This window comes from Acomys russatus, chromosome 29, assembly GCF_903995435.1.
Source record: "Acomys russatus chromosome 29, mAcoRus1.1, whole genome shotgun sequence".
In the NCBI taxonomy this organism is placed as follows: domain Eukaryota; kingdom Metazoa; phylum Chordata; class Mammalia; order Rodentia; family Muridae; genus Acomys; species Acomys russatus.
The window spans coordinates 17,283,273-17,300,197 of record NC_067165.1 but is presented as its reverse complement, the minus strand read 5'-3'; the positions used below and the strand labels follow the sequence as shown (position 1 = coordinate 17,300,197).

General features: G+C 46.0%; 1 protein-coding gene across 1 annotated transcript in view; it reads right to left on the bottom strand.

The window, feature by feature from the left end:
* Window positions 1–339: 339 nt before the first annotated feature.
* Window positions 340–16,925, bottom strand: part of Trit1 (tRNA isopentenyltransferase 1) — a 45,991-nt gene continuing 29,405 nt past the window's right edge. Inside the window, exons 3-11 of the mRNA XM_051171396.1 lie at window positions 12,507–12,605; window positions 11,647–11,792; window positions 9,149–9,291; window positions 7,030–7,141; window positions 6,583–6,695; window positions 6,296–6,373; window positions 3,192–3,301; window positions 2,625–2,742; window positions 340–1,118 (exon numbers count right to left, since the gene is read on the bottom strand). Coding sequence (XP_051027353.1) covers window positions 949–1,118; window positions 2,625–2,742; window positions 3,192–3,301; window positions 6,296–6,373; window positions 6,583–6,695; window positions 7,030–7,141; window positions 9,149–9,291; window positions 11,647–11,792; window positions 12,507–12,605 — 1,089 coding nt within the window. The 3' untranslated portion in view covers window positions 340–948. The remainder of the gene's footprint in view (window positions 1,119–2,624; window positions 2,743–3,191; window positions 3,302–6,295; window positions 6,374–6,582; window positions 6,696–7,029; window positions 7,142–9,148; window positions 9,292–11,646; window positions 11,793–12,506; window positions 12,606–16,925) is intronic.

Here is a 16,925-nt window from a genome sequence, read left to right as displayed (position 1 = left end):
CTGGCCCACTCCAGGGTCCGTCACATAACAGACTTGCACCAAATGTATCTGGGGCATTAGGGCTTCCCACGTGTGAGCTCTCTAATGGAATGATGAAAAGAGTTTGGAAACTGAGGCGAAGACTCCCGGCACTGAGACTGTGTCACGCAGCCCACAGGTAACAGCATCCAGTCAGAGACCTTCGGGGATCGCTGAGGAACACGAGCCTTCACATACATCTACTTCATTGATGAACGCACAGTTTGAGGAAAAAACTATCAAACTGACAATGCAGCATGCTGTGTATAAACTAGACGGCTTTTACAAACCTTTTTATTTACATTTCAAAAGAATATATAGATTCCTTCCCTAGAAGCACAGCAAGGATAGCCATTATGCACAGAGGCAGCTCAGCAGACTCAGATTCTTTCCTTAGTCTTCAAGACCCAGGTCACAACCCCCTCAGCCTGACCCCTCTCCCATGGCTTCTCAGAGCTAGCATAGCTTGCTTAATCATCTCTCTGGGCTGCTCCTTCCTGCTGTTTTCAAGTCCAGAACTCCTGACTGTGCCTTACAATACTTTAGTCATCTGCACAAGCATCTGGAAATGAGATATTTTTAGCCAGCATCAGGGACAAGAACTCTCTTTTAAAGGACGTACTGAATCTTGGTATTCACCACTAAAAAAGATCCTCAAGTAGAAAATGTGCAATCTGTGCCTCTTTCTAAAATAAAACCTTTAAGGTTCAAAGAAAAAAAAAATCCCACCCTGAACTACATCATTACCAGACACAACAGGCACACAGGGAGCTGAAAGGCCTGCTGTTCCCACTGTAGACCACACCACAGAATGAAAGAAGATGGTGGGGCGTCCTGCCCAGCATCCCTCAGTGCAGGCGTGGGAGGCCGACACTCTCCTCCTCCTGGACTCGCTCTCCACATCTCTGCAGAGGCCACTGGGCACGCCTCTCAGACACTGGCCTTCCACTCTTGCTCTTGCTGCCCTGGGGGTTCCGCCTTTCCAAGCTCTGGGTCACAGTCTGGGGAACTGCTTTGGCTTCCTACGGCACTGACAGCATCTGAGTCCAACTTTCTTCTTTTCTTCAGTTGGTGTAAGTGAGATTTGGATTTTATATGTGCTGAAGAGACAAAGACCAAATAAACAAAAAAAGTCGGGTTTTTTTTTTTTTGTTTGTTTTTTGTTTTTTTTAGAATTAAACAACTTAATCCAACAAAAAACAACATTTAAATATAACTATATAATCTTTTTCTTTGACAAATGTAAACATACATTTATTGTTATTTAAGACAGGGTCTTACTATGTAGCCCAGACTGACCTCAGACTTAGGCTCCTCCTACCTTCTCTCCCAAGTGCATGAATCCTGTGCTATACACACACTGGCTGAGGCTCTGCTGGGCAGCCTGCTACATGAGCCCACTGGTCCTCTCACTCTCGCCCGCTGACTATTTCATAAAGACAGTTTTTACTACTGTGCCCTTTTGCAAAGAAACCTCCTCTGAAAACACCTAAAGAGAAGGATAACCACGCCAAATTTTAAATTTATTTATTTACTTATTTGTGCATGTATGTGGTGTGGGAGACTTGTGAAAGTAGAATTGGTTCTCTCTTTACCAGGGCGGTTTTGGGTATTGAACCCAGGTCATCAGGCTTAGGAGCAAGCTCCTTTACCCACTGAGCCTGGGCTAAATTCTTTTATACACATTCAAAGCATCAAAAAATAAAAAAGGTTTGAAAATGTGAGTGTGGAAGAGTTCAGGAGCTGAGAAACTTTATGCAGAAAGAAGAGCCAGTTCTACTCTGGGCTCTGGGCTGCTCTCCACAGCAGCAGGGGACGGACCAAGGACTCGACAGATGGCACTATAGAAGGCTCACACAGCCAAGCTCACAAAGGCTCACAAATGTTGCTTCTCTAAGGCTCTCCCCAAAGGACAGTCGACAAATCGAAGCACTAAGTTTCCTTTACAAAGCAATCAGACGCCCTCTCTCTCCTTCCCTTTCATGATTATACACCACCAACAGTCAAGGCTTCTTCTGCCGGTTGGGCACACAGCCGTCCCCAGTCTCTGACAATGGGCTTCATTTTGCCAGAGATGCCAGTTAATAGACATAATCATTGTATGGGTGGATATGGAGAGAAATGTCTACTCTGAGAATCCAAGCAAAGCAGTTCTCTGAGCAGGCTTCCTGCGGCTGGGACAGGCTAGCTCAGGCTAGCTCCCACAGCATTTCTTCCCATCTTTCATCACAGTTTAAGCCACTCATCAACAAGTTGCCTTGGGAGGGCTGAAAACATCCCTTGGCCTCTGAGAACCCTGGGTGTGCCTGCTCCCTCCCAGTTGAGCTTCTGGTTCCAACTAGCAGGAGCCTTTCTTTCTGTCTGACCCACACCTGAGTTCTAAAGAGGAAGGCAGAGAAACTCCTGTTGCAACTGCAGCTGGGGGGCGATTGCCTTCTCCATGTCAGGGTAAGGAGCAACTCCTTAGTCTAGGAAAGGTTCTCAGGATCTGCCCTGTTACGAAGCTGACTGCAGCATTAACTATTAAAGGCTAAGTTTTAGGAAGTATGACCCCCACCCAAACAGATTTCCCATAACCGCTCACACTGCCCCCACCTGCACTCTACCTGCCCATTCCCGGTCCCCAATGATGATCCGGTCACAAAGGTCACACATGTGGTAACTTCGCTTGTTCTCAGTTTCGCTGTGCGGCATGTTCATTGGTGTGGCTGTGGGCTTGTGGCCCTAAGAGAGCAAAGAGGAGGAGTACTCAGGTCAAAGAGATCGGGGGACAAGCCTCCTATATTAAGGGGGAGTCGGATTTTCCCAAGATTCCTTCTTCATCCATAGAGAGCAGGTAGGCTGTTAACAGACTTTAGAAAAGAACCTTCCAGAAACTTGCAGGCAGCCAGCCCTGCTGCTTTATTCCACTGAAAGAGATTTGACTCCTCAAAACAGCAGCAAAAGCTTCAGTAAAAGAAAGTAGTCTGCGCCAGGCCTGATGGCGCACGCCTGTAATCCCAGCACTCAGGAGGCAGAGGCAGGTGGACCTCTGTGAGTTCGAGGCCAGCCTGGTCTACAAAGCGAGTCCAGGACAGCCAAGACAACACAGAGAAACCCTGTCTTGGGGGGGGGGGGGAAAGAAAGAAAGATAGTAGTCTGCAAAGCTGAGGCCATGCCTCCTTAACACTCACCTGGATGAAACTTTGTATGATATTGAGAGCAGGTTCTAGAACTGATTCATCCCACTTGGAAACATCAGATACTTCTAAGCCATACACTGGGGGGACACTGGGACCAGGTCCTAATGATGACAAAGAAAAGTTGTGAATGCATTCTGCTTCCAGGATTCTTAAAACCCTCACAGGGACAAAAGAGGGACATTCCGACCATGCTATTTGTTCTACTGTAAATATAAGCCACAGTCCCAAACCCCAGAGGCTTGACTAGTGTGCAGCCAATATGCCTGACCATGTGAACAGGGACTCGGGTTTAGAATTCTGATCATAAGGAAATCAAAACAGAGTAAGGGCTCTGGTGACCACTGTGGGGCTATATTCTAATATAAAGACAGCACTTTATAGGAGGGAATAAGCTAAGAGTATTGGCTGAGCGACTGCTCTACATTTCTTTAATGATTATTTATTATGTATACAATATTTTGCCTTTGTGTACACCTGAATGCCAGAAGAGGGCATCAGATCTCATTATAGATGGTTGTGAGCCATCATGTCGTTGCTGGGACTTGAACTCAGTCCCTCTAGGAAGAACAGACAGTGTCTTAACCTCTAAGCCATCTCTCTAGCCACCTGCTCTAAATGTTATGTCATCTGAGAGTATAGGTTTCTGTGGAAAGACAGTTCACACTCCTTGACAGCACCTGGATAGCCACAGGCATTAACCACTGTACCGCTGAGCTCAAGAACTAGCCTGGGGCTGACCTAGTTGAATCTCACCCTGCCCTCCATGCGTTTCTTTTTAGGGGGAGGGTTGTCAGGCACTCATGTGGCTCAGGCTATTCTCAAAGTCACTATGCATCTGGTTGGTCTTGGACCCCTGACCCTCCAGCCTCTCTACCTTCCAAGTGATGGGTTATAGCCAGATAGTACAATGCCAGCTCCTGAACACCTTCTTTTTTTTTTTTAATAATTTATTTAATTTTTATTTTAGCGTGAGGGTGTCAGAGCCATTGGAACTGGAATTACAGACAGTTGTAAGCTGCCATGTGGTGGCTGGGAATTGAACCCGGGTCGTTTGGAAGAACAGACAGTGCTCTTAGCCACTAAGCCATCTCTCCAGCCCCCTGAACACCTTCTTTTGAGAGCCATATCTAAAGGATGATTGAAGCAACACTCTCTGGGAAGTACTTCTGAATGGCCATGAGACTAGAGGGAAGAGGAACAGACATCACGCATCTGGGCCAAGTATGTTGTAATACTTTAGCGTCAGTTGGCCTCTGCATTCCACAGGCGCACTAGACCGCCTTCCACAGCTAGCTGAAGTCAGTTACCTGAGGCAGGAAGCACTGTCCCGTGGACAAGAGACATCAAAGGCAGCGGGATGCCAACGGCTGGCAGGTGCTGGCCTTTTGAGTGTGCCAACCACAAATAAGATTCTTCATACGCCAGACTGGCCTACACCTGCCGCCACATGGAAAGGTGAGACTAGGAGAGTGCAAGCGGCACCCACAGCACACCTGGCCTTAGTTAAGCTCTGCACCTGTTTCTAGGCCACTCTACATTTTCCTCTCTCCTCTGAGTCCTTTGTTGGGCTTCTGTGCCCTGTCTAAGCACCTTTCAACAAGTTCTCGGCTCCCAGCTGCTATTTTTGGCTTGGGTCCAAGGCCAAGCTGGGGTGGGGAAGTCCCTCTGGCTCTCTGCCAGGCCATATCCCAGCAGACCAGCCCTGGCCAATCAAATGTGGCTCCTGACTTGGAGGGCAGCTGTGCCTTTCACTCTGGCACCAGGATTGTGCTTGAACAGAATGAGGTGCCATTACCCGCTCCTGCCTCAGGGACAGGGGTCACAGTGGCTTTACCACAAGAGGAAGTTCTCCATCATCACAGAAAGCCTTTGTTTCAGACTTCCTGTCAGATTTGGGCAGTGAAGGTGCACTTGCACTCTGTGGTTCTGAACGCCAAGCTCAGCTGAGACTAAGATGGGATGCTTCTACTTATCAAGGCAGGCAGGCAAAGGGTGAGTCAAAGGAAGGGCCACCGTAGACCCAGGTGTACATGGTCAAAGGTAGCAGAGGGCAGGGTCAGGGCTTCTACCGGCCTGACCTGTAACTGAAAGCAGAAGTCTACTGGCAAAAAGTAAATTGGAGATGATTCAAAAGTGTATTTTAAGAGTATCCACAAGATAAAACCAGAGTTTCACTACACTTAAATTAATCTCCTTTTAGCTCATAAGCACACAACTGGGGACCCGATGGCCAGCACTCATGGGATGCAGGCTAGCCCACGTATGGCTAAAGGAGGCACGGGACCACACTTAAGAGTCTGGCTTGTATTTGGGCTCTTTTGCCTCCTAGCTGGAGGAGAGGGGAAGGTGACTTACTCAATTTTCACTAGGTCTTCATGTTCTTAGCTGTAAAAACAACTACCCTTTCACCATGAAGCCCAATACAACTATACAGCACTAAATTAAGTGCCAAAATCCCTCTTCTTAAAAAGTTCTGTCTAAGCTGGGCGGTGGTGGCGCACGCCTGTAACCCCAGCACTTGGGAGGCAGAGGCAGGTGGATCCCTGTGAGTTCGAGGCCAGCCTGGTCTACAGACTGAGTTCCGGGACAGCCAGGGCTACACAGAGAAACCCTGTCTTGAACGCCACCCTACCCCCACCCCACCCCACACAAAAAATGTTCTGCTCAATTAAAGTTTCAGTTGAAGCAATTCAAGTATCATATACCTGACCACAAAGATAACCAAGTAGAAACATCTTGATTTGCCCTTTTTATTAAAGATCACCAGACTCAGAAGCCATTTTAAGTAGGAAAGCTCTCTGCAGATTTATGCCTGCTCTTCAGGTACAGAACTGAAGTTGGAATCATATCTGAACAGCCAGCCTACTCACGTGTTGCTATTTTGCTCTCACCTCCTGCTTGTAGCCACTACCATCTGTTTAAGGAAGAAGGAAAACCCTTCAATGGAAACTTACACGTTTTTCTTTTATTTCCCCCATGACAATACTAGAAAATGAATAATTATCTATGCAAAAGACCCACCTTGGGTCCAAATTCTTAGGACAGATCAATATTCTGTCAAAAAGGATCCAGAAGATGAGAAGGGTGGGACTTACTGCTCAAAAAGCGGTTTTTAACCCATCGGTTCTGCTTCCGGGCATATCTCTTGGTTACTTGTTTCAGGGCCTCAACTCCTGGAAGATACAGCAGACACAGGGGCATCTCGGTGAGCACGTCCATTTGTCAAGAGTCAGCCCTTCCCAGTCCAAGAGCAAAAGACCCCAGCACACGGTTGGACTTCACAGATAACAACAATCTTGGTTCTTAGCTGGGATGCTTCTAGCCTCAGCTCAGACTATCACCCAAGGATATCCAAGGCTAGGTGAGACGGAGGAGTTCACACCTTTCTTTAGAAGCTGGTTACTAGTCTCTGGTGTGCATTTTCCCTCAGTGATCAGGTACTCGTGAAATTCCTTGAAGCCAATTGACTGGAAGATACCATGTTGATAGTCCTGGCTGGGAACAGGAGAGCGTCAGCAGTGAGCCACAGCCTCTGAGAGCCAGCAGGGGCCTTGGAGGTTATCTCATTGATGAGAACAGTGAGATCCTGAGCAGTTACTGACTGAAATTCTCCCTTTCCCGCCCCACCAGCCCCAGGTTACTTCTTTAAAAAGTAATTCCTGGGAATGTCTGAAAGAAAAGCACATTTCCACTCCTTGGGCATAATAAACCTCCTTCAGCAGGCCTTGCCAAGGCCAAGGCCAAAGACTAGTAAGTAGATCCAAAGCCAGTATTATGCAACCATGGGCAAGTGATGGAAGGGAAGTCAGAACAGCAGCCAAATCCTCACCTATTTTCTGAAAGGTTCTTAAGATTATAGCGTCTGTGAAAATCTCTCAGCTCTTCCAAGAGTCCGGCAGCAAGCATGTCATCCACTCTCTTATCCAAGCGCTCATCTAGAACTTGAGTCAAAACAGCCCATGAACGAGCAGCATGTGACAGGTACCTTCTATAGACTCACACAGTGAACTCAACAGGCTGCCACAAAGAAGGGATTTTAACCCAGCCATTCAGATATAAAAATTTATAGTCAGCCGGGCGTCACGCCTTTAATCCCAGCACTCGGGAGGCAGAGGCAGGCGGATCGCTGTGAGTTCGAGGCCAGCCTGGTCTACAAAGTGAGTCCAGGATGTCCAAGGCTACACAGAGAAACCCTGTCTCAAAAAACAAAAAAAAAAAAAAAAAAAACAGCCAAACAAAAATTTATAGTCTATTTATTTGTGCTTTGGACTGTGCAAGTGCAAAGCAAAACAGAGTGCCTTTCTGTTATCAGAGCGGCATACGGCTGAGATGGAGGGCAAGCGCTTCACTGTGTCGGCCATATATCCTCTGCTTTTTCAAAGTGGCTGAGGGCCTCTGGTTGACTTGACTTTTCTCTTGGTGTTTTTGTTTGTTTGGTTGGTTGGTTTTGTGTGTGTGTGTGTGGTTTTTTTTTGTTTTTTGTTTTTGGTTTTGGTTTGTTTGACAAGGTCTCATTTGTTTGTTTGACAAGGTCTCATTTTGTAGACCAGGCTGGCCTCAAACTCAGCAACTGCTTCTCCCTCCAAGTGCTGGGATTAAAGGTGTGGGCCACCACATCCAGTGGTTGGCTTCTCCTGACCTATGTCATTTTTTTTCCCCCTAACTTCATGTTGTTTTCATTTCGGAATCCCCAGGTGACATTCTGGTGCATCTTGAACTCCCCAGACAAAGTGGAAGATCATCACCCAGGTCCAGCACCCAGACATAAACTGCCATGAGTCAACGCTGTTAGTTTATACTGAACTGTGTGGTGTTATGGTTTGACTGTTAAACATTTCATTATGGAAACGTTACATTTTTCCATAAACTTATGACTGAGAATGATCTGAGGACAAATTGTCCTTACAATTATGAGTGTCTGCTCTATCTCCTTGCTAATCTTTATTGGGACCGGGTCAGTAACCCAGGATGTTTTACTGTTTGTATGAAGCTCACTGTGAGCACTCTGTGTGTCATTTATTTATTTTGCAGTGCTGGGAATTGAACACAGGGTCTTGTATACATCAGACAAGTGTTCTACTGCTGAGCCATACTCTCAACCCCACAGCTTTGTGCAATATTGGTTTATTGAATCCTTAGTGGCTGCTATGATATATGTGCTATTATTATCGTTTCTATTTTATTGAAAGTTGGACTACATAAAGGTAAACTAATTGGTCTTAAGAACTCACAGAGCTGTGAGACAGTAGAGCAAGCGTGTGAAGTGAAGCAATGCCTTTCAGTCTGGCGACTCACCGCTGTATCGCAGTGCCTGCCCACACTGCCATTTTGTCTTCCTAACCCCTAGAGTATGCTCCCCAGGTTTCTCTGCAGCCCCTCAGCACTCTGAGGAGCTCTCTCTCTAGGCCAGCACTGGACACCCTGTTGCAGTCCTGTCCATCATCCCACCGCCCGGGAGATCTGCAAGGGAGAGACTCTCCTACTCTTCCCAAAAGCACAGCAAATACACACAACATGCGGCTCTTTATTGGATGCTCACTGTTTGCTGGGTGAGACGGGTCCCAGCACAGGGCATCCTGATACTTTAGGTTGGCCAGCCAATCACCGCACCCACTTCTCAGGCCTGATCAGTGACCCAGCCTGCAGCCAGCCATGAGGTCAGACCTCCATCCACAGGAAACTTCCTTCACTCTCACCTTCCAACTCTGTTCATCCTGTGCGCCTCATCCTACCTACTCTGATATCTGAGAACCAGCATTCTCCTTCCTCTCTTTCCAGAAATACCTAAGGGAACAGCATGGAGCCCAAGGCAAAACATGGTGACGGACACAATAAACTTACTAGCTTACTCTAGTGTTCACTGTCAGCCACCAGTGCTTCTAAGTACTTGACACAGAAACCTAGTATTCCATACTTTACCTCAGATGACCTCTAGACCAAAGCATTACCTGCCTGGTCAGCATGAAGCCAAAGGATGCACGGGTTAGGGAACTTGAGAGGGCCTCCGAGTGGACCACCGCCATCCTCTGCATGTTGACGGTGAAGGAATTCACTGTGAGAGATTCCTGTTTCTTCAAACACTTGCAAGCTCCTAAGTTGTTTAAAAAAGGAGGTGGGGTGGGGAACCCATTAGGAAACACTCATTCTCAGGGAATAAAGAGAAAGACTATCTCACAGGAAGCCTCATTTTTCAACCTCATACATACATTTCTAATCCAAGAAATTCTAGCTTTACTCTAACTCCAAAGCTATTCAGAAAGGCACCTAAACTCTGCACTAGAAATAACACTATTCTTTCAAAAACACATTCTAGAATTAGTTAAACGGGTTCAGAAATAACAGGTTTCTTCTGTACAAACAGAAGGAGACTCACTTTCAAGTGAGCAGCATGAGCTTGTTTGGGACACTCTGTACAAGCTGACAAGCCTGGGCTCGCTGGAGTGCCTTTCCCACAGTACCAAAGCATGCCACACATCCAGCTCATCCACTCTTTTTAAATATGTCTAAAATTAATCAAGAACGCTCCTGGCTAATCCGGTACACTCTTCTGGAACAAAGACTATCAGAGACGGAGCCCACACACTCATTCTTGAGTCGTGGTCCACGTCTGTGTGCAGCCTGTAATATTACAGCACAAGGTAACTGAGCTCCCAAAGCCACTCTCTCCCACTGCAGCTTATCAGCTGGAAAGTGATCTTCCCCTTCCTGACCCACTTCTGCTTCCTGAAACTCTAACACCAGAGTGAGACCCCTTGTCGTTCAACATCCAAGGCCACTCAGAGAACATCTATGAGAAAAAAAAAAAAAAAAAAAAAAAAACCTAACAGTACCTCACTTACCTATGGAAAGAATACAGATTCCACCTAAGAGAGATGATAAATGGTCCCCCTCTCCCCTATAGGAGTGACACTAGAGCTCTTGCTTGGAACCTAGTGGCCTTCAAGCAGCATAAAGACATGTTGTAAGAAATAAAGATCTAGGCCTGGCATGGTGGCGCACACCTTTAATCCCAGCACTTGGGAGGCAGAGGCAGGCGGATCTCTGAGTTTAAGGCCAGCCTGGTCTACAGAGTGAATCTGAGACAGTCAAGGCTACACACAGAGACCCTGTCTCGAAACCCCACCCCCAAAGAAAAGAAATAAAGATTTGAGGCAGGCTGCAGTGGCATAGGCCTTTAATCCCAGCACTCAGGAGGCAGAGGCAGGCGGATCTCTCAGTCTGAGACCAGCCTGGTCTACACAGCAAGTCCAGGAGAGCTAGGGCTACACAGAGAAACTCTGTCTTGAAAAACAAAACAAGGAAAGAAAGAAAGATCTGATTAGGAAAGGAGAGAAAACTAAAGACAGGCTCTAAAGTACAGCACACAGACTATAAATGATCACTGGAATGTCCCTGAGTTTTTAGGGGAAAAAACGGAAAGGTTTGGATTGAGAAAAGCCATGTGGAGTCAGGCATGGTGACAGATGCCAGATTCTAAGCACTGTTGATACAGGTACAGGAAGACTAGGTGTTCAAAGTCACCCTTAGCCAAGCCAGATACCATCTTAACAACAGAAAAACAAAACAAAGGATGCCTACTGAGCACAGAGAGCATTTCCCTAGTACGTTCAATGAGGAAAGAAACAGTTATAATAGAATGCGACCCTCCAAGGATACCTCTGTGTGGAAAAAAACTTTTCTCCTTTAATATAAAATTTCATTGGAATAGGGCACAATGGGGTGGAGGTATTTTTAAATGGCTCTTCGATGGCAGAATAATGGAAATGTATTAAGAAACACTGGTATTAAAAAAAATCTTTAGAATGGAATGCTTTATAAGCCCCCAACACCAATGTTACCATAACAAGTGATATGTGTAGGTACCACATAGCAAACTCTTCCTCGGAGGGTCTCCTGTGCCCAGTGCTGGAGCCACTCCCAACACTGCAGAAAGTTTCAACTTCAAAACACTCTAAGAAAGCACGTGGGCATCCATTCACCACCTCTCTCCCCTACAACAAAGTTCCCATGTGCAAAGGTAAACTGACCTATTGAGACAGCTTATAAACCCCACCTCCCACTGGGAAAGCTACTGGGGCACAACCCAGCATTGCACAATCAATTACGAAACTCAAGTCACAATGTAAACGGATTGCATGCCAGAAAGATTTTATATGAAAACTGTTATACAAGCAAAGATCAAATAGAAAATGAAGCAAGATTACATAGGCCCCGGGGAAAAACAATATGGTACTATGCCTTTAAAATGTAACAACAAAGTAGGGCACAGCTGCTTACTGAGGGAGCTGCACTGCACAATAACTAGGGGCCTCCAATCACACTGAATTAGGACAACAAATAAATCTCCACTCTTACGAAGCCCCTCTATCACCTCGGTTAGCCAAACACTTTCCTGCCTCCTGGCTCTAAAGGAACACTCCGAGGCAATGGGCTCAGGCTTCCTTACCTGGCCAGTTTGCGTTTGTCATGCGGATGTAGCTTGGCAGCCATTTCTGGGTCCACCTGGCTTAGCCGTTTATGGAGTTCATGACCATCTTCCTTTTCGAGCTCTACCTTCAGGTCAACTGCTTTCCCAGTGCCCTTATCCTGGGGCTAGCATATGAAGGATTAGAATAAATTTAATCCAATTAGTCAATAAACATCGACATTATGAATGGGCTGGGCATCTTGCTAAGCCTTAGAAAAAAGAACGGAGATGAATCTGAAGATCATACTATACAGTGAGGGACAGATCATAAACCAAAAATTCCAAAACACAGTGGTAAGTACATAAGGCCACACACAATAACGAAGAGGACGGGTGGCTTACCTCGTAGGGAAGTACTTGGCTACCTGCTTGTTTATTTTTACTGGGCTACCACATCTGCTTTAACATATCCAGGACTGCAGTCCACCCTCCCCAAGGATGACCAAAGAGTGAACCAGAGCTGGCGGCACGTTGCCATTTGCAAAGTCTTGCCCTACACAGCAGCACCTCCACTAGAAAGGTCGGTGCTGGACATCGCTGACATATATACTGTGCTGACAGCCAGGGAATGCTGAGTCAGACAGATACACTGCTAACGTACATGGATGCTAATTAATCCAAGAGCCTTTTTCCCACACACAACCCCTATACCCTTAGGCCAGCTTGGAGGAGTACACTTCACGTATGGAGGTGGCATTTGTTCAGAATATTAAGTAGGAAAATTATAGCTGCTGACTATAAGAAACAGGTTAGAGTCAACCTTCCTCCCACTAAAATTATTTGGCATGAAAAAAATGAGGACTCATTTCTTTAGTGAGTTACTAGTGAGCCAGGCTTACCTTGGTATTCACAAGAACTTTCCAGAGCAGGGACTCAATGTAATAATTTGTTCCTCCCACAACAATGGGAATTTTGTCTCGAGCAAAAATATCTTCAATGTAAACATTAAGAAAGTTATTTAATATCAATAAAAAGAATCCTGACTCATGTGGGAAGAAGAGAAAGAAGGCACAAAGGCCAGTAGCGCGTGGATGCATACCTCGGGCTCCACCCTCCTCTGCTTATGTATGTGTGCACATGAACACACAGGTGCATGTGCTCATACTAACAAGTAAACACAGCATACACACACACACACCAAAAGAGGAAACAAGGAAGGAAGGAAGGAAGGAAAGCAGAGGGGCTGGAGAGATGGCTGGGTTCAAGTCCCATCACTCACACGTGGCTCTCAATCATCTGCAAATCCAGCCCCAGGGGATACAATGTCTTCTAGTTGTTGTTGTTGTTGTTGTTGTTGTTGTTGTTGTTGTTGTTCTTCTTCTTCTTCTTCTTCTTCTTCTTCTTCTTCTTCTTCTTCTTCTTCTTCTTCTTCTTCTTCTTCTTCTTCTTCTTCTTCTTCTTTTTTTTTTTTTTCCCCCCGAGACAGAGTTTCTTTGTGTAGCCTTGGCTGTCCTAGACTCCCTTTGTAGACCAGGCTGGCCTTGAACTCTCAGAGATCCGCCTTCCTCTGTCTCCTGGATTGCTGGTATTACAGGTGTGTGCCATCACGCCCAGCCCAAGGTCTTCTTCTGCCCTCCCCAGGCATCAGTCACACATGTGGTGCTCAGACTTAATGCAACCAAAATAGTCACATAATACAAGACATAGAATAAAATGCTTAATAAAAAAAAAAATTCAATCACATTTATTTGGAGTGCCTTCAATGCTTCCTGTAATTTCATAGAATCCTTTTCAATTAGACCTGGTGGGACTTCCATAAACCAGACACACAGGATATGGGTTAGGAGACTCTTGGTTTAATCCCAGGACCATATAAATTGGACTTGGTGGCACATCTCTGTAATCCCAGCACTCAGGAAGAGGAGGCAGGAAGACCAGAAGTTCTAGGTCAGCCTGGGATATTTGAGTCGCTGCCTCAAAAAAACAAACAAACTGAAACAAACCAAAACCAAAAAAACCAAGAGGGGACTAAACAGCTAGCGCAATGGTTAATAGTACTTGCTGGTCTTGCAGAAGACCCAAGTTTGGATCCTAACACCCACATGACAGCTCACAACCACCTGTAACTCCAGTTCTAAGGGATCCGACGCCTTTGCCTGACCTTTACTAGAACCAAGGCATGCACTTGGTGCACAGACATACATGTAGGCAAGATGTTTACACACATAAAATAAATCTTTAAATTTAAAAACAGAAACAAGAAAAAAACCAACTAGACAGAAATGCACAATGGCACCTAGTTCTCGAAATGTCTAGGTGTTTCTGCTTCCAAGGAGGCTCTCCAAGGAGACACCGGTGAGCCTGTCTTTCTAAGTTAAAGCACAGTTCTGAATCAGTCTGTCATTACTGAGTAGCAGTGCATAGTTCAGCCACTTGAGACCTCACCAGACTTCAATTTTCAGGGCATGTTACTAAACCTATCTGAGCTTCAGTTTTCTCACCTGCAAAATCCCTGAGTGTTTAGAAACATTAACTGTTCCTGTGTGTATAAAGCCTCTGCTGTAATGCCTGAAAGTCAGTGAGCACTCAATTTACTGCAGCAAGTATTGTTCTTTTATTTCTGCTTCTTGGGATACTCTTTAGAATCTCTGTTGAGCAGGTAATTACTTGCTTTGACTAGGGCTCTGCTTGTTTAAAAAGAAAGATGACTTTCAATATGGAGAAAATCATTTACTTATTCCTCCTTCCCGTGAGGCAGCCTGCAGTGTAGAACGAGATCAGGGGCTCCACCAGAATCCTGCTGACTGGTAGAGCAGGAAGAAGGATGCTACCAACAGAGGACCGCAGAGAGGGCTGGCACTGGGCATAACAACCTCAGCACCCGAGAGGCAGAGTCCAGAGAATTTCGTAAGTTCGTGGCCAGCCTGGGCTACATAGTAAGTACAGGACTAGCCAGAGCTACACAGACCTTATGTCAAAAAACAGACAAGGACTAGCAAGATGGCTCAGTAGGTAATGGTGCTTGCCACCAAGCCTGCTGACCTAATTATGGGCTAACCTTGACCTCTCCATTCTCTTGCACTGGACTCTCAGTGCTGGGATTCTGAGATACTTTCAGTTTGACACTGTGATTTTTATGCTCTTAACCAAACTTTAAGTCTAGCTTAGAGCTGGTCTGATGAAGTTGTCCCCTGTTGTTTCTGTGCTTGGAAACATCAGGTCCTTACCACTTTGCATCAGTTCTTTAGGGACAATCTGACCATCTAAGAGCAAACCTCATCTTTGGTGATAGGGGACAATCTGACACAACAGCTCTGCAAAGTAGGCAGACCTGAAATTATAATCTGCATTTTAATTTGCCATTTGATAGGCAAATCCCTTTCTCACTGTCTGGGTTTGCATGCCATGACTAGTAAGCGGCGAGCCTTTCCATGCTTATCACCAGTTGCGCTCGCTCCTATGTGAACTGCACTCCAGGCCCTGTAAGTATTTTCCCCTTCACAAGAGAGCCCTTCGTGCATTAAGAACATTAGCTAATTGTGCCCTGTGTTATAATTATTTCCCCCAAGTTTACATATGTTCTGTTTGTTATGCTAGCTTCCAACTCCTGCGCAGCCAATGGCCTTCTCTCCCACTCCTAGGTACTGGGGTCACGGGGGTGCACCAGCACACCAGCCTTAGCTTTGCCTTTTATTTATAGTAACAACAGAGGCAAAACAGACATTTATCTTGTAGTCCCCAACATCTGTATTGTTTATAAAATTCTTCCATGTTGATTAATGCACATGTGACTACAATTTACTCATTCTTATTGTTACAAAGAACTGTGAGTGAAGCAAATTTTGTACACTCTTCGAGAACAATCATTTGGGTGTTCATCGCGTTAAAGTGCTAAAGGTTGCTGCATGCCAAAGACAAAACTTCTGAGCTTCTGAGCACATGCCTGTGTGTTCCAGTTTGACAACTATTTTATTTTATTTTATAGACAGCTTTCTAGTGCAGGCGTGTCTTTGAACTTGTGACCCTCTTGCATCTACTTCCCAAGTGCCAGGATCACAGGAGCACCAGCCTAGTGTACACAGAGCTGGGAGCCACAGCGGGGCTTTGTGCATGCTAGGCAAGCACTCCACCTGGACCTGCAGTCCTGATGTATGGTCTTCTTTCTTTTTTGTTTTTGCTTTGCCTTGACTGTCCTGGAACTTGCTATGTAGACCAGGCTGACCTAAAACTCAGAGCCCCGCCTGCCTCTGCCTCCCCAGGTGCTAATAGTAAAGGTGTGCGCCAGAACCCAGGGCTTCCACTCTTTACCATTCTGAAATGCATAAGGTAAATATATACACTCATTTCAATCTACACTGGGTTTCCTATTCTGTTACAATGGTTTTTTGCTTTGTGTGTGTGGTGTGTGGTGTGTGGTGTGTGTGTGTGTGGTGTGTGTAGTGTATGTGTAGTGTATGTGTGGTGTATGTGTAGTGTGTGTGGTGTGTGTGTGTGTGTGTGTGGTGTGTGTGTGTGTGTGGTGTGTGTGTGTGTGGTGTGTGTGTGTGGTGTGTGTAGTGTATGTGTGGTGTGTGTGTAGTGTATGTGTGGTGTGTGTGTGGTGTGTGTGTAGTGTGTGTGTGTTGTGTGTGTAGTGTATGTGTGGTGTGTGTGTGGTGTGTGTGTAGTGTGTGTGTGGTGTGTGTGTAGTGTGTGTGTGGTGTGTGTAGTGTATGTGTGGTGTGTGTGTGTGTGTGGTGTGTGTGTGTGTGTGGTGTGTGTGTGTGGTGTGTGTAGTGTATGTGTGGTGTGTGTGTGTGTGTGGTGTGTGTGTAGTGTGTGTGTGTAGTGTATGTGTGGTGTGTGTGTAGTGTATGTGTGGTGTATGTGTAGTGTATGTGTGGTGTGTGTGTGTGTGTGGTGTGTGTGTGTGTGTGTGTGTGTGTGTGTGTGTGTGTGTGTGTGTGTGGTGTGGTGTGTGTGTGGTGTGTGGTGTGTGTGGTGGTGTGTGTGGTGTGTGTGGTGTGTGTAGTGTATGTTGGTGTATGTGTAGTGTATGTGTGGTGTATGTGTGTGTAGTGTGTGTGTGTGTGTGGTGTGGTGGTGTGTGGTGTGTGTGTGGTGTGTGTGTGTGTGTGTGGTGTGTGGTGTGGTGTGTGTGTGTGTGTGTGTGTGTGTGTGTGTGTGTGTGGTGTGTGTGTGTGTGTGGTGTGTGTGTGTGTGTGTGTGTGTGTGTGTGTGTGTGTGGTGTGTGTGTGTGTGGTGTGTGTGTGGTGTGTATTGTGTGTTGTGTGTGTGTGTGGTGTGTGTGGTGTGTGTGTGTGTGGTGTGTGTGTGTG